This window comes from Plectropomus leopardus, chromosome 2 (assembly GCF_008729295.1).
Source record: "Plectropomus leopardus isolate mb chromosome 2, YSFRI_Pleo_2.0, whole genome shotgun sequence".
Taxonomy (NCBI): Eukaryota; Metazoa; Chordata; class Actinopteri; order Perciformes; family Serranidae; genus Plectropomus; species Plectropomus leopardus.
This window is the reverse complement of record NC_056464.1, coordinates 27485989-27507512: the sequence shown is the minus strand read 5'-3', so window position 1 is coordinate 27507512 and position 21524 is coordinate 27485989. Positions and strand designations below refer to the sequence as shown.

The 21524-nt window shown below is 37.0% G+C and overlaps 2 protein-coding genes across 4 annotated transcripts; one reads left to right on the top strand and one right to left on the bottom strand.

Annotated features, from left to right (window-relative positions):
• Positions 1 to 701: 701 nt before the first annotated feature.
• Positions 702 to 15150, bottom strand: gnb1b (guanine nucleotide binding protein (G protein), beta polypeptide 1b). 3 transcript variants are annotated; one of them, XM_042507084.1, is made up of 11 exons: positions 15062 to 15150; positions 10008 to 10116; positions 9834 to 9872; positions 9408 to 9514; positions 9059 to 9122; positions 6212 to 6374; positions 6051 to 6117; positions 5732 to 5933; positions 5399 to 5615; positions 5110 to 5245; positions 702 to 2447 (listed from the first exon to the last, which is right to left on the bottom strand). In XM_042507084.1, the coding sequence occupies exons 2-10, from the start codon at positions 10062 to 10064 to the stop codon at positions 5139 to 5141; spliced, it is 1023 nt and encodes a 340-aa protein (XP_042363018.1). In that variant the 5' UTR covers positions 10065 to 10116; positions 15062 to 15150; the 3' UTR covers positions 702 to 2447; positions 5110 to 5138. The 3 variants fall into 3 exon arrangements, with proteins under 3 accessions (XP_042363018.1, XP_042363013.1, XP_042363027.1); XM_042507079.1 differs by lacking the exon at positions 15062 to 15150 and adding an exon at positions 14772 to 15057; XM_042507093.1 differs by lacking the exon at positions 15062 to 15150 and adding an exon at positions 14772 to 15057 and having other exon boundaries at positions 5130 to 5245.
• On the top strand, positions 14733 to 21346 carry LOC121957623 (calglandulin-like). The gene is made up of 6 exons (XM_042506311.1): positions 14733 to 14740; positions 15053 to 15212; positions 17850 to 18024; positions 20017 to 20161; positions 20424 to 20524; positions 21303 to 21346. The coding sequence occupies exons 1-6, from the start codon at positions 14733 to 14735 to the stop codon at positions 21344 to 21346; spliced, it is 633 nt and encodes a 210-aa protein (XP_042362245.1).
• The last annotated feature ends 178 nt before the right edge of the window (positions 21347 to 21524 follow it).

The window sequence follows — 21524 nt, the reverse complement described above, 5'->3', positions numbered from 1 at the left end:
TGTCATGACATACTATGACAAATTGTTTTTTTTTGGGGGGGGGGGGGGGGTGCTTTCTATATTTTTTCTTTATGACATACTAAACATTTTTTAAATTTATTATTACAGTTTTTTATTACCTTTTTGTGACTTTCATGACTATAATATAGGTAACTAAACTGCACATTTGCAAGCAATTTTTGTTTTTTTCATTTTAAAATTAATCTTGGGTTTCTTGAGTAATTTGAATCTATGCCTAGAACAATAGTAAAAAAGCTGTCGATGCACAACTAATTTTAGAAAATTTTAATCTAAATTAGGGCTGCAACTGATGATTTTTGTGACATTATCAATTAAAAATCTAGTCTTTAAAATGCCAAAACAAATATCATCACAATTTCCTAGAGCCTAAAGTGACATCTTCAAATTGTTTTGCTTTCTTTTTTTGTCCAACATACAGTCCAAGACCCAAAGACTCAAAAACTAACTTCAAAACTAAGGTAGAAAAGCAGCAAATTCTCACAATTAAGAAGCTGGAACCAGAAACCATTTTGCTTGAAAAATGACTGCAACAATTTGCTGAATATTAAAATAGTTAGCAACTAAATTTCTTCCCATCAACTCATCCATTATTTGTTGCGTCTCTAATCTAAATGACACACTAATCAACATATATGTACACAACAAACTTACATTAAAGCTATCAGATCCAACTCAACTAAGGAGATCTCAAACAGCGTTTTATTACATTTTTCAATCAATAACAGTACAATTTAGTACAGTATCTATCTTGCATCCAGCTCACCGTGTAACACCAACAGACTGAAATGAAATACAAAAAGTGAAAAGGTACATAAGGGTGCAGAGCTCTATAATATTAATGGAAAGAGAAAAGGGAATCCATCTCAGTTGAATTGCATTTTCACTTGTGGCCACACACGAATACATCACATTTATTGTACATCATCGCAGAAAAAAAGAAAAGTGAAAATATGTCACAACTTTAACAAAAGTGCTTCTGTATACAGTGAAATGTTGTCATTCAGATGCTCTGATTTTCAATTTAAGACCAAGAAAAAAAAATGTACAAAAGTTTTTAGTATGGACAGTATGTGAGGACGTTTTTGTTCCATTGAGTGTGAAGATTTGAAGGAGAGAAAAAGGACTTCAAGGATAGAATTCTCACACTGATTGTTATAATTATTACAAAAATTGGCATCAATAGAACTGGTAAGCATAATTTACACTAAGTATGCAGTCAATATTAAGTCTTTCTCCATTCTTGCTCACTCTGGTGCATAGCATTACCAGTATTAGTACATGATGTATGCAGAATTTGAGCCAAAGAAAATTTGGCTTCTATTAAGTTCAATCAACAGGTTACTCTCCTTTTCAGAAACAAACGATAAAAAAAAAAGAAAATCTAGGATTTTGCACCATTGAAAGCAAGTCTACAGCATGCACATCTAAATTAACTCATGGCAGACAAAATTAAATGTCTTAACTTAAAACATCAGACCATTATTTTCAGACATTGATTTGTACATTTCATTCACAGAGTTGCAACTGCAGTCCCAAGCAAAGGAAGTGTCTATTTAGTCAGGTGAGGTGTTTCGCTCAAAGTGGATACTAAACACAACCCCCCCTCCCTCCCAACCATATAATAAAATCCAGCCATGCCCCAAATTTCAGCACCTAGCTTGCTACCCCACCCTGTCCCACCCAAAGTCAAAGGCATGTACAAGAATTAAGGGGGTTAACTGGATAAGTTACTCGTAATAACTCCTTTTGTACTGGAATGAGCATTCATAACTTATAGCATGTGCTTGGTTAGTTAACATAGTATTAGTTGAGAGGCAAAGCTTCTTCATGTGCAAAAGGCTGTGATGAAACAAAAACAGCTAGTATATAAATACATCATGGACATTTTGAAAGCTGCTCGTGTAATATGATCCAAGCTTTTACTTGCATTACTTGCTGCATGTTTTCTCTCATCTGTCTTATATGATTTAACTGGATTAGAAAGACAAGCTGTAATTCAAACATATCTAAAACCACTAAAGAAGTATGACAAAAAGAAAGCCATCGAGAATAACAAAACATCGGAATAGAATTCTTTAAAAAAAAAAAAGAAAAAAAAAGAAAGAAAAAAGTTAAATAATTTGTACAATTACACTCCAACATTTGCTTTCAAGACGCACACATTTGCATGGGATGATAGTGTTGTTTTCTCTTTCAAGGTAACATAAAATGGTCCAAGAAGGAATGCACAAGTTTCTGATTTGATACCACAGGAGATCCTTTCTTAACTAGGTGATAAACAATTGTGCTCTTCTTTGTGTAGGAAAGGCATTGGTTTCCCTTCGTTTTTGTGGTGTCCAAGTCTGTTTAAACAGTGTTGAAGAAGATGCTGTGAACATTCTGAAGTTGTAATGGTCTTCCAGTCAACTTTGGAGTTAAAAGAACATCTGGGAAATGAAGACAAATTAAATTTAAAATTGTACTTAGTTTGATCAACAGTTTAGCTACTTTAACCCTGTCAAATGTAATTTTAGAACTAATGGCAAAGATATAACTGATCTTATCTAATCTAAAAACCTAAAGCCCTGTGGCACCAACAATAATGACATAATTTCTTGAAAATGTAATTTGGCCAGAAATGTAAAAAATTGACACCTAACCCGATAGCTAACGTTATAAAGTCAAATTTGTAATAAATTGACCAGTACTGTTATAAAATGTGCTAACTGATATTGTAACAACCTTTTTTTACTTATACTGTATTACCTATCAAGTGGATGACTTTTTTTCCAAAACGGATGATGTAATGAATCTGAGGGATGAGAAGTATAAAAAAAAAAGTATCCATTTTGCAAAGTTTATAAAACTGCTTGTGTGATGTTAGCCTTCTGAAAACAGCCAACAATCACATGGGAGGCACAAAGTAAGAGACAGTGCCATTGTCTGTTAAAATAATTTTGAAAAAATGGACCAAAATGACCCCAAATTACTGATAATTTACCAATTATCGATAAAAAAATGATTGCAATATCAGTTGGGACATTATATTACATTATTGGTCAAATTATTACATTCTGGATTTTATTATTTTTGCAATCAGGTTAAATGCAAATGTTACTACATTTTTTGGGCGTCATTATATCTTGTAAAAATTGTTACATTATTGTGTGCTGCATTTAGCATCAGACTAGTATTATCTGGGGACCAACAGTAATCTGTAATAATTCTTGATGTCGTCCGTCATCTTAATCCAATGTGAAGCTGCTATGTCCGTAGTCAGAATCAAAATCCGTTTTTATTGCCAAGTACATTTACATATATAAGGAATTTGAGTTGGTGCTTTGGTGCAAAACAATTAACATAAAGTAAGAATACAAATATTGAATGTGTGTCACATTAAAATTCCACTGCGTATTGCCTACCATATTTAGCCAATCACAGAGGTGAAGTGAAAGTACTAGCTCCTTGTGAATCTGTATAATTGTGATATGTGGTTGTATTTAGTTTTTGTGTTTTCTCTATTCTGCCTCTTTCCTGGTCAAGAATTACAGAGGCAGCGTTTGCAATTATAAATCAGTGGTGTAATGAGTATTAAGTGTATTTTGGAAGAATCTGTAATAATGTGAGTTTTTATATTTCCATCAACTTTCCCTCTGCATTTTCTAAATTAAATGTATAGATTTACTCCAATACAATTCCCCTAAGCATTTTCTGTTACTACAAAATAAAATCCAAAGTTTTGGGCGAATCCTAGCCTGCAACTACATCATTCGTTAATGAGGCAAGGGCAAGTGCAAACAAGTGCTCTATAAGCTGCACTTAAGTTTCAATTTCTAGTGAAGTCCAGGCTGCATGTCAAATCAGATGCTATATGCTAATGAATACGTAACAAAAATTCCTTTAAACGATGAGACGGGCTTCACAATAAAAGCAAAAAGTGTAGTCACACAGCACAGAGGGCGAGTAACGATTCAAGGAGAAAGAGATCTGTGACAGACAACTGCGCTGTGATTGCAGCTCCGGAGGTCAAAGGTTTCTTTGAATAATTTAAGTTGTGAAGGTGACCTTGTTTTTCTGTAAGTGTTATGCAGGCTTTATTTTTAAGGCGGTAGGAAAGGCTCTGGTTTCCCTTCAATAGTGTGTTTTAAAGATGTTAAGAAAAAAAAAACTTCATAATTCTCAAAATTCTGTTGTTTTTTTTTTTTTTTATCAGCATTTACTTGCACTTTTATTTCAAAACCTGACTACATTTAATATATAATTACTTGACACTTAGGTACAGTAAATATGAGATTGCTGACTTTAACTTCTACCAAAGTCATTTTCTGGTAAGATATCTGTACTTTTTCTCAGGTGTGACTTTTAGGCACTTCATCCACCAATGTTATCAGTTTAAGTTTAGACAAAGTTTTGTGTGCAAAGTCAGGAGGCTAATCTCCGAACACAGCATGGAGATCATGAACAGATAAAAATGGCTCAAATCCATCGGAGGAGCAAAATCTCAAAAGATGATGAAATGAACGACATGCATGGCAGCAGGCAGTAAGAAACGTGTTTGTATTTTTCAACAGGCTCAACAGTTATCATGTGGTAGCCTATAAATGGCAACGTTTGGCCCCTTGACATCATATCCAGTGGACAATGTCAAAAGATGTGAGTAAGTTAAAGCACAGGCTACACTTATTCCTTGTAAATATGTTGCACAAACACAGACATGGTTATTTCTGAATCAGATGAGGTCCCCTCTAAATACTTGTCCTGTGCGAACAGGGCAGTTTTCTTTGACGTTTATCTAGAGCTTAGTGAAAATTTAGGGGCAAGAATGTTGTGTTGATCAAGTTAAACAGATTGCCAAGATCCATTCAACTTAACACAGATCTCAAATATGCAACCCAGCAAAAGACTAAGAAACAGAAAAATATTTCACTGAACCTGCAATGCTCTTCAACCAGTTAGGGGACAAAAGTAGAACAAGAGTACATCAGCTTTCACCTCAGCCGAGCAAGAGGAGGCGTCAACAAATGTGCAACTCGCTACAGGTTCAGGACAAGCACTTTCATAAGAATAGAAAAGGTACTAATGTAATAAAATGTAAAACAATAATAATACCGTAATAATAAAAGAAGAACCTTCAATCTTCAATTCCAGATCTTCAGAAAACTGTCCCAGGATCCCGTTGCAACTGCCATACCATCATCAGTAACTCCCAGGCAGCTAACGCGGTTGTCATGTCCGGCCAACACACCTAGACAAGTACAACTGTAATTTAGTCTACAAGACAGCAAACAAGTACAGTTTGTCACGTTGTCTGGTTATCAGTGCAAGAATACATTTGTAACATGTTCCTTCGTGTTACAAAAATACAGCTGCGATTTGAGATCATGCTTCAACTCCTTACCAGCCCGGTCAGCTTTTAGTGTGTCCCACACGTTACAGTTGAAGTCATCATATCCCGCCAGAAGGAGACGGCCACTCTTTGAAAATGCAACGGAGGTGATGCCACATATGATATTGTCATGAGAGTAGATCATTAATTCCTGATCAGCACGCAGATCAAACAGCCTGCAGGTGGCATCATCAGAGCCCGTGGCAAAGGCATTGCCATTAGGGAAGAACTGAAAATAATGAGAGAAAATAGTAATGCAAATCAGAGTTGTGCAAAAAAAAAAAGTCTAGTTGTAGTTGTAAGCACATCCCAAAGTGTAAATTCTCCTACAAAAAAAAACCTTACACAGATGGCATTGATGTCAGACTCATGGCCAGTGAACGTCTGTCTGCACATGCCCTCTCGAACATCCCAGAGTTTAGCAGAGGCATCACAAGCACCAGAGACGAATAACCGTGAGTCAGGGGCCAATGACAGGCTCATGACATCACCTGTGTGTCCAGCAAATGTTGTTGTCTGCTGGCCAGTCTCAATGTCCCAAAGTGCACTATAAAAAAAAACGCACAAGTAAGATAGCAGGTTCTCCAGCGTTCTGTCTTTGGCACAAAAATGTTGACATTATAAAAACAGTCAAGCAACTCAATGTAGGCAGTCATTTACTTACCAAGTGGTATCTCCAGAGCTTGTAACAATCTGGTTGTCATCAAGAAAGCGACAACAGGACAGGTATCCTGAGATTCAAAGAATCAATAGTGGAGTTATTAACATGGAATTTCAGATCTAGAACTAGCAGCAGAAAAATAACCATCAAAGTGGATCATATACCTGTATGTCCAGCGAGCTCACGGCTCACACGTACATTCCCCTCACGTGTTTTCAGGTTGTAAATGGAGCAGATGTTGTCTAAGCCACCACAGGCCACATAATTTCCTGAAGGTGCATATGCGCAAGTCATGACCCAGGAAGATCGAAGTGGGATGGCGTGAACCTACAACAAAAGTGACAAAACACACACACACACATATTAATTTAATATAAAAATCAGTTTTACACTGAAGTAAATATTTTTAAAATAGCTGGTTAAGTCGGATTTAATTTTTTTGGAGGAACCTTTCAATAATTAATATGTAAGATTAGACACCCTATTTCAGCACTATGGGAAAAAGGTAAGCCATTAATGTATAATATCCATGACCAGTGTGATCACCTGTGGGTACTAGTCTTATATATACATTTCAAGGTCAACCAAAAATACACCATGCAGAGGCAAAATGCAGCCTATGGCGAGCTGCCATGCAATGTCTGTGGAAAGCTACAATGAGCACTCCAAACTGTGGCCATTTGATTCTACAGGGAAGTGCAACCAAACTAAAAGTTGGGAGGAGTTAAACTTTCAGCGGAAAACTGCTGCCACAAAATACTCGCAGCCAATCTGTAAACACCATCTTGTGACTCTTGTGACAATACGACCTGTGCTAAAAAGAATTTCTTCCCGCCCAAAACACAAGAATACACCTCGTAGCCACAGAAAAATGTGACTTTTGTGGTGAGCCACATTTCAGCGCTACGGTGCATGCCCATAATACACAACCACAGGTTTGATCCCGTTGATGTGAATTGGAAGCAACCAATTCGCTGCTGATCCCAGGCTGAGATATCTGCGATGCAAGTCACAGTGCCACAAGTGGCTGTGGAAATCTCAAAAAATCAAATGGTGCTCACTTCAAAACAACCACTCAAGCTGCAACACAGGCGACTTTCTGAACAGCTCTGTGTACAACTAGGAAATGCTTAAGTAAGCCTAATGATGAATGTACTGTAGTTGATCATTTAACTGTGTAAAAAGCAGTTTTTTCTGCCAATGTTTTAGGGCTGCCCCTTTAAAGTCAGATATTCAAATAATCATTTTAAGACCCCTCAGTCGACTGAGATTGCATTAAGCTGAGCATTTTTTTTGTTGTTTTTTTTTTTTGCTAGTCAGTGTGTTGTGCAGTGTACTTATTGGGACATTTTGGTCTCCAGATTTTGCTGCAGAGTGAGCACTCTTGACTTTCAAGTTACTTTTTAATTAAAGCAGCTGCTGCACAGGGGAGCTTCTTGGCACGGAGGGAGCGAGAATCTGCTCTTCTGCTTAGAAGTGGTGAGATTACAACTCAGCAATTTCATATGCTGCAATCTCTGGCCTTTATTTGATATCTAGTGTGTGCCAAAAATGCTGTTGCATATTTGCAACCCGTCATTTGCGCCATTAACTTGTTTACTATATTACGTGAATGCCGCGGCTACACTTCACATCCCATAGGCCCGTTAAAAATTGAAAACTTTATATGGAAAACAAGACAAATTGTCAAATATTCGTATTGAACTGCCAAATCAGATTTGACTGACACAACTCTGAGTCCAGTGCATCGCAAAATATTACTCATGTGAATCAACCCATTCCAGTTTATTTGTAAAATATGACAGAAACTGTTTTTTTTTTACTGTTGCTTTTTCGTAAATAAATCACTCGTGTGAAACTGGTAAAGAGGGGGCGGGGGGATTGTGGGATGAACACAAGCGACCGGCGGGGCAAGGCAGATACGAGTTCAAGCGAACTGTTCATGTACAGTGGGAATGCATCTTAATGCTTTTATTGTCACAGAGTGCGGTTGTGCAACCAGCCCAAAATCTGAGTTACTTTCTGGCAAGGTCACCAATTGAAGCACCCATGATCCAAGTAACAAGCGCAAGTAGAATGAGCCCAGTATGAACCATTAAGACATTATACAGCATCTTGTATAATCATGCCCATATTTTTTCAATTCAGTAATCAGTAAGTTGCTATTTAGCGGCACTCACACAGCACACTGTGGCAGCTTACTTTGAAACTAGCAGTGTTTTTATTTTTGAGTCCCTATACGAAATAAGGTATCCCATATACAACTCTGACCTCAATCTGGCCTGCAATCTTCTCAGTAGGTCTCGAGATACATTGGAGGAATGACCCTTTAATCTTTTAATTCCCAGTTGGATTCATCACTCGCTGTTTCAAGCTCAATGTCAATGTTTTTTTCAGTGTCACCGTAAGAGCTTATTCAATGTACTAGGACTTGACGGAGAATAATTCTCTATCTTAATTTTTCTGTCTGTGATGATGGGAAAGACCAAATATTATCCATTAGGGAGGAAAACAGAGCACCATTTCCATCCATCCCACTAACTGCACATCAGATGCAGCAGCCTCAAGGCAAAGGCTTCAAATGCCCCTCTCTCAGCTGATCTGCAACCTCTTTGAGTTTATTCCAAATAAATGCAGAACAAGTAGAGTTACTTAGTTTCCCTCATTCTAATTCTAGCATAACTTTACAAGTCCTACAGATATAGGTGCATGCTGCAGCAGTAATAATATGAAAAAGCATTAGATATACAGAGTCACTGATGCAAAGCACCAGCAACCAGGCCACTATCATTCTTCTGTAACTGCATTTCCTGTAAGTGCCACAAGTTATAAAAATGTAGCAGCTATTATTTTATTTGCATGTAGATTTGCAGCATTGACGTGCCTTCATCCGCAAGTCTAAACTGCTGCTGTTACAACTTTGCTTTCCAATTAGATGGCACACATTGGTATTTGCAGATTCAACTTCATTAATCCCTGTCAAAAATTAAAAATCAGAAAAAATTACTTACCTTATTTGTGGTATAGCTGTCCCAAATAATGAGTTTGCCATCTTGAGAGGCACTGACCAAGAGCCTGCAAAAATGAGAACGGAGATATTAACACCACCACAACAACAATCTTCACACAAAATCTATTTTTATCTGGAATCATAAGCCAAAAACTAAGCAAACAGGACTGTGGGGAAAAGATGCCTGCCACTCTGCTGAAAAACATAATGTAACCATACAAGATTAACTGCAACAGTGTAAAAACTCTTACATTTAGGCATCATTAAACTTTTCAAATTTTCATAAAGCAAGAGCAGAATGCAGCATCATAAACAAATTCTCCCCGTACATCATAAGTTTTAAATTTTACCTGGAATCTGTTCCCCAATGCATGGCATAGATTTTAGCCAAATGACCCCGCAGCGTTCGTCTTGTACGCATCTGGATTCGACCAACGGGGTCAATATTAGCTGTGATCTGCAAAACATTTAAGTACAGTGGTTAATTTTAGACCAACCTCTTTTATTTTCTTGTTAGAAGCCACACTTAGACAGAAAACGAACCAAAAAAATGGTTGAAACCAGAGGTGCCACAACTGAGCCAATGAAAAGACTCAATTAATGAGATCTATAAAATTGAGATGATAAACTACAGAATTAGGAATCTAGCTAAATTGTTTGATTTAAGATGGAAGAATACAGTAATTGGGTGGTAAACATAAGTAAAAAAGCAAGGGGGAAAATGAGAATTAAAAAGTGCTTTTCAAACAGACACAGACCATAATATTGAATGTTACCTGTGATAGCGTGGCATCTGCGCATGCTTTCCTGGCATCCTGTAAAGAAAAAAAATTAAATCTTTAGGGCATGATTTCTCTTTGTTTTATATCCTTAATTTTCACTTTACTTGCAAATTTCATTCTTACTGATAATTTATGTTTTTGCAAATAAAAAAAAAGTTAATTACTCACTCTGATCTGATTTTTGAGCTGCTCGGCCTCTTGGCGTAACTGGTCCAGTTCACTCATTTTATTCTGCTTTTTCAATTACCTTACTCCAGCTACCAGGGCACTTGTTGATCTAAAAAAAGTATAGAGAAGCATTCAATCAGTTACATAAATCTTCATTTTAAAATTAAGCTTGTATTTTTTGCTGTAAGCGAAGTGGGCCTGATAAATAACAAATCTTTTAGCAGCAAAAGGTTATGGTGGGAAAGATTTTCAGCCAGCAAGGTGCCACTTTCACATTTCAATCAACTAAATGATTTACCTGCAATAACGTGCAGGTAACGATTCAAGCTTACTTTCGCACCTCAATGTCGTTAACAATAATCCGCACAATTTAGATAGCCAGACAAATCCTGTTAAAGCATGACTTTCCAATGATCCGAAAAGCAGTCATTATCCTGTTGACCTCAATCCCTGGGATACTCAGAATTTTAACCAAGTGATCAATAAGCCACTTATATTAATATAGCACCTCAGGTCACTCTTAAAGTTCATCTAATAAAATACATTAAAGAATTGCATCATGAGTGTGTTCCAATTAAAATAACTATGGCATAGTCTCTCACTTATCAAAGCAAAAGTAATGCGTTATTTCAAGAAATTTCAAGCCAGTTATTTTAGGGAAGCCAGTAAAATGGCAACAAATACTCCAGCCATGATGACCACTTCTGCACAAAACACTGTCTTCATTCACATGGACTATGATATCAGAATAAAAACTTATAACAATTACTTGATGGAACAATTCTCTATGGAAACCTTATTTACAGATAGCCTTAAACAAAATAAAATGTAAACTTTTGAGCATGAATAAGCAAATTCATCAAGTGTTCAAATGGTAGTTGCATTACTGATGGGTATTTTCTATCCGTCAGTTTCTACAGCATACTGTGACACATACGGCAATCCATCTGTTTGATGAAACATGCACAGCCCAAGTCTGAGTATTTAAGGTAATAAAAAGCACAGAAGTACAACACAAGGACAAGCAACAGTTGTAAATGCCTTAATGAATACACTGACTTCTCTGAATAAGGTCAGAAGTTGGAATATTAGTTTGTGAAATAGTAACTAATTGCCCACCAACTCCAGTTTTCTGGGAAAATGGATAACCTTTTCCTCAGATCCATTTAATAAATTATTCAGGCATGTCAAACACAGGTACTTTTTGGAGTTAATTTAAAAAAAAAAACGTTCAAAAGGTCATCTGTGCGAGACGTGCTGCCTCCCTAAAAAACAAAAAACAGAGTAAAAGTGCATTATGCATGTAGGTGCTCAAAGTGCAATATTACAATGTTTAAACAAAAACCATTAGTAGACCTGAATAATTCTATTGAAGGTATCTAATCCAGATTTAATTGCAGATTGCAAACAGCAATGCACCAATCAACCTCATCTTCCCTGCTGTCTTACCTGGTTTATGTCAGTCAGTAGGCCTATGTTTCAAGACATGACTGAAAATCTTCTCTACCTGACTATGTTATCCTGTAGGTCCTCTGACTGGTTGGCCTTTCTAACCTGGGTTATCCTCTTAGACTCATTAATCTATAAACAAACGTCATGGAATGTAAATATTACGCAGTATCACTGAGTGACAGCAGAATGCCATTCTTGCCTTTAAAGTTTAAGATAAAAAACAATATTTTCAACTTTCTTCAAAGTAAAATATTTTTTTCTGTGATAAAATTACACTTGAAATCAGTTTTGCTGACTTGCATTTTCAGATGCCAGTTTTTTAATATCCACTGTAGTGTATGTTAAATATTTTGTGTTTTCTGTCTCTACATACAGTACATTTCATGTTTAAGCAAGCATTCAGCCTGGATAAGACAGAAAAAAAAGGCATCTAAAATATTTTTAATTTGGGTTTAAGTAGTTTAACAATTTTATAACTATATGCATGTTTAAATAATGATTTATTGCCAAAATACTGCTACCAACTTGTAACTTTAAAATAGTTACTTGACTTTCAGATGCTGTTCTAAATAATCAAATTAAGACAGAAAGGTAACTCCTTTATTAGTCATTCATTTGAAAATGCTCTTTAGTGTTATGTGTAAGTTTTATTCTCAATCAAATAATTACAAGATGCTGTTAATTTCCATTCTTGGCTATTTTTACACCAAACCCTAAAAACTGCTTTATTGAATCCAGAAGTGGGGCAGCCCTGGGTGATGTTACAGGCCAGAGTTTTAAATATTCCACATTCAGAATTATTATTTCCTATTGACCTCTGTGGATGCTTACAGTTAAGGAGTTCCTCTCCCTCATCACTTCTCCTTTCCAAGCGCCTGATCAGGGTCAGCTGACTGCATGATAAACAATGAGCAGTGGCAAACAGCCTGGAGTTGTAGCTCACTAGCTGAGCTCAGGTCCCTTAAGGGCAGTCTGTGCATGTTATTTTCAAAAAGTGTCTCATTCAAAAGGTGCCATATATATATATATTAGCGAACTAGTCTGCTTATCTGTACTGTTAAACAATGATAATGCAGTGTTTCACAGGTCTAAAGCTGGATCATAGAAAGAGCCATAACCAGCAATATCACTGAGAAACTACATAATCCTAAAAGCTAAAATCCTCCGTCAATGAGTCTCTAATCCTATCCATGTCCACTAACATAAACAGCTGGCAATACTAGCCCAGGCTTTGGAAATATGTTTTCCCAATCATAAAAGGATGAGTTTAATCTTAATTCTTTTACACACAACAAGCTTAAAGCAAGTGCCTGGATTTTCACGCTGCCAGTGAAATCACAACCCTAATGCAGTCCCTCTCTTCCAGTTGTAGTGTGACCAGATACTGTTAAATTAGCATTACTCTTTAATAAACTAGGGTTTAGTTGCTTTTTCAAGGACACTGTGCTTGTATCAGATTTATCTGCAAATTACATAAACAAGTGCAACACATGATATTAATGTAAAGAGGATTATTAAGATACCAAATGACAGATGCAATATAATCAACATACCTAACATGCATTTTTTTTTTTTTTAAATGTCTGTGCACAGGTTTACACAGCACTGTGCTGTACTGATAGTTGACTTAGCCACTGTGTGCAGTACTGTGATTTGCCTACAACAGTAGAATAGTTTGCATTGTATTTGAATGGCTGCTGGGTAGCTGTTTTAGTCAGTTTGTTAATGTAATATGTCTGGAGGGTTGGGTTACACATATTTCAAGAGAAAATTTGTTGCAATACAACATCATAATGTGGCAATATTCTGAGGATTAGACTATTAATATCCGACTATGTCTAATCAAATTCCTACATTTTCTGAATGTGCACAGTGATAATATGACTTGCACTGATGGAAATCTGAGAAGATGCAGCTAAACGCCATCTTGCAGACTGCTGTCCGCTAGTTAGCTTACTAGCAGTTTTGACAGTGTAGGCCTGCATGCAGGGCAGAGCTAATATTCAAGAAAGCGATGTACTGTCAGTGTGTTACTAACAATGTCGCCTACGATTTAACAGAGTAAGGTATTCGAGCAAGCGTTTAAGTACATGACAGACAAATTATGTAGCTCGTAGCATTTAATGCGAGAAATAACCACATCCACTTCAGGGTAGACTCAGCTGCTCTTCCGCAATTACACGGAGTGCTATGTAGTTAGCTTTTAAGCCAATACGGTGGCTAAACCTGGAAAGTCGGTGGTTGCTTGGCCTCCAGAAATCCACTTACTTGCACACTATCAATCTCGTTAACTCCGACAGTACACAGTTGATTTGATTACCGCGTATCGGTATATTTATTTGCCTCTCTAATCCTGAAATGGACCTGAGCCTGTAAAAACTGCAAGGTCGGGTGGCGATGGCCTGTTTGACATCAGTAAGCAACAAATGCAAAAAGAAAAGCATGATTTTTCATTAAGGAGATGGCCATCTATCACCCATCGCTGCATGACTCCTGAATATCACTGTTAATACATACCTAACATTACTAACCTAAGTTAAAGGCGTAGCACCGGCGCGGCAGTTTCGTTGCAGGAAGGCAGCAATATGCTAACTTATTGCTTCAGCTTGTGAAAAAAAAGGGTGTTAACGCGGCTTCAATACCTCACGTTAAAAAGCGTAGCTGGTGTACATATGGCATACATATAATGCAATATTAAAATTGATTAGAAATGCTGACTGCTCTGATATTGCCAATACCATATATTTGTTAATTTGTTTACGGGACGTTTATTGTTCCAGCCCAGCCCTGTGTGTCATCATCAACTGACAGCAACGTCTTTAAATGTAACATTTCGAGTACAAAGCAAACCACTAGCACATACGAGGTGCTAATATTATCAGCACACTAGTCTTCAATGCCTTTTGACGATTAACTAGACTTCAGGTGCTGTATTTTAGGCCAAGAAGCACCTCCGCAGGGCCATCACTGACATCAAGCCTCACTGGCCAAAATGAACGTTACTTAAGCGGCAGCCAGGAGCCTTCGCTAACATTAACTTAACTCACTGACTGGGCGCATAAGGCAGTAATGTGGACAAAAGCTTTGAATCAAACTGTTAATCCATCGCTGCACACACTCTCTTACACCGTAGCTACTTGTATTTGCTCACGATAACTTAACGTTAGCTAACCGCAGCTAACTAAAAACGGCTAGGAAGCTAGCTGTCGCTACCCCACCCCCGGACAGTTCAATTCCGCCATCAGCTAATTGTATTAACAGCTACTGTGAAACATGTGGAGGTAGCACGAATGTCGCTCGATTTCGCCTTACCTGTTTCAATTTGTGTTTGCGTTTTGGCATTGACTGGAAAGCAAGACGGCGTACACCTCCGATCCACGCATCAACGGGCGACCACTGCGCTAGCTTACTAACTAGCTAGCCAGCTAGCGTTAGTTTTCCGAGGAGCAGCCCTACAGGAACGCAGGCTACGGCTAGGAAGCTCGACAACCTCAGTCAACCAACCGGAGAGGGGAGGGAGGAGGGGGGGATCACACCCACTAGCCTTGCACCGAAGATACAGCCCAGGCAGCCAAAAAGGCTAATCTTTAAAGTCACTATACCTCATTCAACCAGACGGCCTACTGTCTGCCTTTTGCCAAGCTTAACATCTGCCCTTTCCGTAGTAACACTCTGGTCCGGCCATCGATCGACGAGATGGGCGCGGTAACCCTGCAGTCAGCGCTGGGAAACCCCACGCTGCAGCAGCGAGGGGCAGAGAACCTTCGATTGGTGTTTTATCTACAGCTGGAGATTATCAATCACTATGAACAATACTTTGTTCATACTTTCATTTGGTATATGTGCATTTCTTTACAGTGAACTGAAAGCCAAGGGAACACGGTGTTCATTTTTTCCACCTCAGACCTGGAGAAAGGCTGAGTCAGTTTAGTCAGTAGCCCCAACTTGGCTCTTAAAGTAGGAAGTGGTCTGATTTCAGCAGTGCTGTCTATGGCTACTGATAGCACTATCAACAACATAATGTGGACATCGCTCATGAGAAAATAGTGTGTTCTCATGTAAGTGTGTGTTAGGCATTTTACTGAGATTCAGAATAGGGGAGACTGGGGATGGTTGTAACAGCACTACTTTCACCAATAGAGAACACAAGCAATGAGTCCTAAAACCCAGATATGACTTTGCAATTTAGCACCTCTGGTTCCCTCATCTCAAAGGCAATGTTTTTTTGTTTTATTTTTTAAAAAATGGGTTTTTAGTTAGATGCCTGAAATAAGGTCTGTGGTTAGCACAAGATTAAAAGACTTTTGTTTTGTTCCATGACATAATATACATCAGTAAATACCTCACTCGTAAAATTTGAAGCTTTGCTGAAAAAATAACAGCTTGACCATCGTAAGATTGCCAGTAGCTGACCTTTGGTGTGTCCATTCGATGTCACGGACAGGCGGAGAACAGGTAAACAGTGGAGAGCAGTATGGACAGAGGTCTGTGAAAACTTTACAGTGGGTTACTTCTCTTTAAATTCTCTTACTGATTCAGTCTCTCTTTCAAATTCGGTGCAGACTGATTTGGATTGATGTTTTAACGCTACTTAGGTAGAGACGGACAGTAGTTAGTGGCGGCACATCATTGCATGTCGCCAGTTATGGGGCTGATATTATCGTGTTCTGTATCTAAATATTAAGTTTTAGGTGTCCTTCTACATCTGCTCTTTACATTCCGGTATGGCGCTACCGTGACGTCAACAATGCACATGGTGGCATGGATGGTTGGGTTTAGGTGACAGAATCATGGATGGTTAGGATTAGCAGAAGAGGGCACATGGTTAAGCGTAGAAAAAAACATCACATTCAAACACCATAATTCTCCTATACAAAGGATCTGCAACCTCCCTCCTAGATGCCACGAAATCCACACTGGATCTTTAAATTTGAATTTTTCTGGCCAATCTGTACAATACCTCATAAATGTATCATGTTGAACTTTGACAGTGCAGTTTTATATACAAACTTTTAAAATAACTGACAATACTGCACCTCTATTACTAAGAAAACTTTTTACAATTTTACTCAGAGCAAAAGCTTTAGGGTCAACTGCTCATTGAGTAGAGTCCCAAAACAATTATCTGCCTTTGCACAATCTGACCTTTTTTTCACAGCCATTAAGAAATGGAAAAAACGCCCTGACAGTTTGAAAACATGTATAGATCTCCATATGGATTTTAATAAACCAGCCTTGTCCACATTAATTTGACGCAATGTTTATTGTATGAGACACCTTGGTGTCTGTATACTCAATCCTGTGGTCCCTGACACAGAAATATAATTAACTAAACTAAAACTGAAACAAATATTTCTTAGTGAGGCTTTATTTTTGCAGGAAGTTTCATTGAGATCAACAAAGATGGCAGAAGTTGGATGGCCATGGCCCCCTTTGGCTCTGCCTTGGGGGCACCACTGATTATAGAAAAGAACAATACATATCTAAACTGCTTCTTTTTATGTTAAATATATTTATATTAATATATTACTTCAATATTATCATTATTTTATTGCTAAATATGAGATACCATAAGTATGAAGAACCAATATCTTGGAGTCATTCCCAGTTTTCATTTTGCTGGTGCATGGTGCTGTCTCTCAGTGTAGGACGTGACATACAAAGAGAGCCTCTCCCCTTGACTAACAAATGTGAAATTCTTAATGTTCCCATTGCAATGTTGGAAATAACTTCTTGTAGTTAAGTGCCTCCTTATTTGGTTGTCTGCTTTCACGAGTGTCACTGGGGGGCTGCACAAAACACTTGCTAATGGCTAACAGCGAGCTAATTGCTGTTCCCTTAAGTGGACCATGTGATGTTGAGGTCAGAAATGCATCAGATAGTTTACACATTTTATCTTCTGTCTCTTGTTCTGTCTTTGAGAACATTGCATTTTAACTAATTACAACTTTATCAAACTCGTTATTATCTACATATACATTTCAGTATGCTGTTTATCATTTGTTAGTTGAGATCAGTAACCAGATATTCCTCATGGGTGATAAGCAAGTCCATCCTTTAAGTGCCATAAAAGGCTGTGAAGCATGCTCCTTTAAACTCTGGGGAAAGAGCATTAGAAATGTAATGTTGAGGCCAAGACATCCTCTCATTCTACTTGTCGCAGTGCTTGCACTCAGCCGTGTTTGGACTACCAGATAAAAATGGTGAGAACCTTATCATAAAGGAACTAACCTCTCAAACAAAACCGTTTATCCTAACATGTAATTAACATTGTTAAATTCAACATGACATAGTTCCAGAGGCGTTGTTGTGCTGATCTGTTCTCCCCTTGATAAATCTTGGTAACTGATAGTATCAAATCCTGCAACTTGCTACACAATATTCTTCCAGGCCAGCAAGTTAACACAAGAGCAGATAACGGAGTACAAAGGAGTTTTCGAGATGTTCGATGAAGAGGGAAATGGGGATGTGAAGACGCAGGAGCTGGAGAGGCTGATGAGTTTAATGGGGATCAATCCTACAAAGAGAGAGCTCATCCAGATGGCCAAAGATGTGGACAAAGATGGTGAATATAAACCTGTAATGACTGTTAAGCCCATACTATACATAGACAGGCAGATAGATAGATAGATAGATAGATAGATAGATAGATAGATAGATAGATAGATAGATAGATAGATAAATAGATAGATATATAAGGTAGAATCAGAGGCCCTTACAATACAATATTATCACAATACTGAAGTCACAAAAATATTACTGCGATTTTAAACATGTTGCGATATGCTGGGTATTGCGATAATATATGGCGATTTGTTTCCTTTTTTCAACTGCAAATTATGTCCCTAAAAGAAAACTTTGTCAACATGTATATTATCTAATAAGTTTTCATTATGTTCATTTCAATTCAGAATTCTGTATTGCAAAAAAATGAATCTTGTGGACTGACAAAACAATTGCTTTTGTTATTCTAGAAAAGTTTTATTTTCATTTGTAATATTAATAATTAGAAAATGGTGCCTAGTATCTTGTCACATAAAAATATTGCAGTAGCCTACTATGCTGAATCGATTTCTTTCTGCACTCTTAGTAGTTATGGTATAATGCACATGTGTGACAGCATATCACTTATGCATCTTCACCTTCCCAAAACTGGCTATAAAATGGTTCTATTTCTATACACGCGTAATGCCTTTAAATGTAGTAAAGCATGTATTTTGAGCTGAACCTGGAGTTGAGGATAGAAGCATTATCTGACTAAAGTTCAGCCTGAACCATGTAAGCAATTAAAGTGCTAAATTAGTGCTGTGTAATGATAGTCTTGCCATTCTCATCAGCCAAAGTCTGCCATTATCATTAGCTGAAGTGTAGGATGGTAAATAAAGTGGATGTTTGCCACTTTCCTGATAAGGTTAAGATAAATTAATCTTTAGACCTATTTGGAATTACTCTTTGCAGCCAAGCGTATCTGTACTTTAATTGCAAATCTAGATACGATTTATGAAACAAGCCCTTGTAACTTTTTTCAAGAGAGTAACATCTAAAATGCATGATAAAAAAAACAAAAAAAACCAACATTATCTAATACTGCAGTATTTTGTTTTTTACTGCAGGTTACCACATGAATCACTAGGTGTCAGTGTTTCACTTTGTGTGGTGTGTGTGTGTAATGGGCCTCAGTTTATAATAAAAGCCTGTTAGTGCATCCCACAGTTGTGCCCGCCCCCGCCACACACACTCGTGCACACACATCCATCCAGAATCGTTGAGTTTAAAGCTGACATACAGTTATAGACAGTTATTGATTTTGACCTTGTTTTTCCATTGAAAATTAATTTCCTTTTCCTACAATTTAGAGCTCAACCCAAACAATTTCCAAATAATAACAATAGTTTATTGCTATGAAATTTAATCATAAAGATTATAAAAGTACAAGAAATAAATCACCAGTCACTGTGACTTGAATTACATGCTCAGGAGCATAGAAATACTGCGTTATGATTTTCTGCCTTCTGCTAATTGAAGGAAGGCATGTTTTAGATTGACTTTGTTTTGTAAGTTCCCCTTACCTTAACCTTAATACATTTTATAAATCTGACATTTCCTTTCGGGTTACCAATTTTCCCTCCTGTTTCCCTCTTTATGCCTCTCCTCTCAGTGCGACCATTTTTGTTAATTCTATTTTTGCAATTAGAAGTTAAAGATGTATTGACTATTTTTGTGATTTATGCTATTTTAAAATCTAAGCCTTACAGACATTAATGCTTTTATCCAAACACATTAAAGCTAAAATGTTTTATTTCAACAGATTCTCACTGGAGATACAGTATGCTGGGATGCAGGTCATTGTGGTTAGACAATTGTAGTAAAGGCTGTGATGTTGCACGTGATCATTTTACTTAACATAAAAATCACAATATCTAATGCATTGTTTTTCTACAGTATGTATGTTAGCTTGCATGCTCTCTCTCTTTGTCCACCAAACTAACAAACAAAAGTTACCTTGCAGCACAGGGATAATGTTTTGTTTGAACTGATACATTTCGTGTCCCCTCAGGTAAAGGGATATTTAACTGTGACAGCTTCCTGGGTCTAATGGCGCTGTACCACGAAAGAACCAAGAACCAGGACGCTGAACTCAGAGCTGCTTTTAAAGTATTTGACAAAGAGGCCAAAGGGTATATTGACTGGAACACACTCAAGTAAGAATAACATAAGGGACAGAAAAGACAAGCATAAACATTTGCTAAATAACTACATTATTTTAATTTGATCTATTGAATACTGGATTACACTGCTCTATTAACAACGTAAGTGATAAATAATATTTTTTGTTGTTGTTGTCATATTAAAATCTAAATTAATCAGATTAAACCAAAACAGCTAATGTGTTTGTGCAGTGTTAACATTATTTTGTCACCTTACTCTTTTAGTGGATTCTTTATGTTTAATGTACATTTGCAGATATGTACTGATGAATGCAGGGGAACCACTGAATGAGATCGAGGCTGAGCAGATGATGAAGGAAGCAGATAAAGATGGAGATGGAACCATTGATTATGAAGGTTTGAATATATATTGAAATTACAGGCCATAATAACAACTCTATACAACTTTAATTTGGTTGAAAAGATACATTTAACATTACTGGAAAGTTATTACCATACTGTACATTTTGACAGCATTGTATTGTTGTTTTGTTTTTTGACATTTTGACCTCTTGATCTTTATGGTAATTGTTTTTGGTTTTTTTTTAATTTAGTCAGAATTGTTCAGGTTAAAAAGTCATTACTATTCTGCAAGAGAAATCCATTATTTTGCAATAAAGTAAATGTGTCAATGTTATACTAAAGAATTAAAAATTCAATGTTTTAAACACTACGGCCTTCATTAAAAGGTCCAGTGTGAAGGATTTAGTGGCTGAGGTTGCAGACTGCAACTTACTGAAACCTTGCCGCTGTGCCAAACATGTAAGCCGCCATTTTGAGGTCCACTCCTTGTCAAAAGTAATAAAAACACACCACTTTTCATTTATTTTTACATCATTAACTGTACACTAAAGAAAACATAATTATTATATTATATTCCATTACTGCCAATAAAAACTCTTTAGCCTGTCAATTGTTGTCTATTAGGAAATTAAATTACAAAAAGATATGATCTTTAAAGTATTGTTGTTTTCTGTGACAAGGATTGCATTTATTTAGATTTGGGTTTTTTACTCCAAAATGTCCAGATACACTCTAACATTTCACATGTGTCCTTAAATAGAAATGAATGGGATTACTAATGGGATTATAAGTATATAACAAAAATATTTACAACTGATTTTAACTCTTTCAGAATTTGTGGCCATGATGACCGGGGACTCGTTCAAAATGAGCTGAAGACCATGTGGATAAATTGTAGCTGTTTTAAACATGTGTTACACAATTATTGAACAAGACAAGTATGTTTTGAGTTTTCAGCGATAGCAGTTGCACATGTGGAAATGTTTGCAATCACATATCTGTGTGATTCTACTGTACAAATCCTTCACGTTAAAATAAAAATAAATCTATGAGT

Excerpts from the sequence above, each read along its gene's own strand:
- LOC121957623 (XM_042506311.1), top strand. Across the intron at positions 18,025-20,016 it reads CAAAGATGTGGACAAAGATG|GTAAAGGGATATTTAACTGT; the intron begins GTGAATATAAAC and ends GTGTCCCCTCAG. Across the intron at positions 20,525-21,302 it reads TGGAACCATTGATTATGAAG|AATTTGTGGCCATGATGACC; the intron begins GTTTGAATATAT and ends TAACTCTTTCAG.
- gnb1b (XM_042507084.1), bottom strand. The coding sequence starts at position 10,064 with ATGAGTGAACTGGACCAGTTACGCCAAGAGGCCGAGCAGCTCAAAAAT. Across the intron at positions 9,123-9,407 it reads CATTGGGGAACAGATTCCAG|GCTCTTGGTCAGTGCCTCTC; the intron begins GTAAAATTTAAA and ends TCATTTTTGCAG. Across the intron at positions 5,616-5,731 it reads CTGACATCAATGCCATCTGT|TTCTTCCCTAATGGCAATGC; the intron begins GTAAGGTTTTTT and ends CATTATTTTCAG.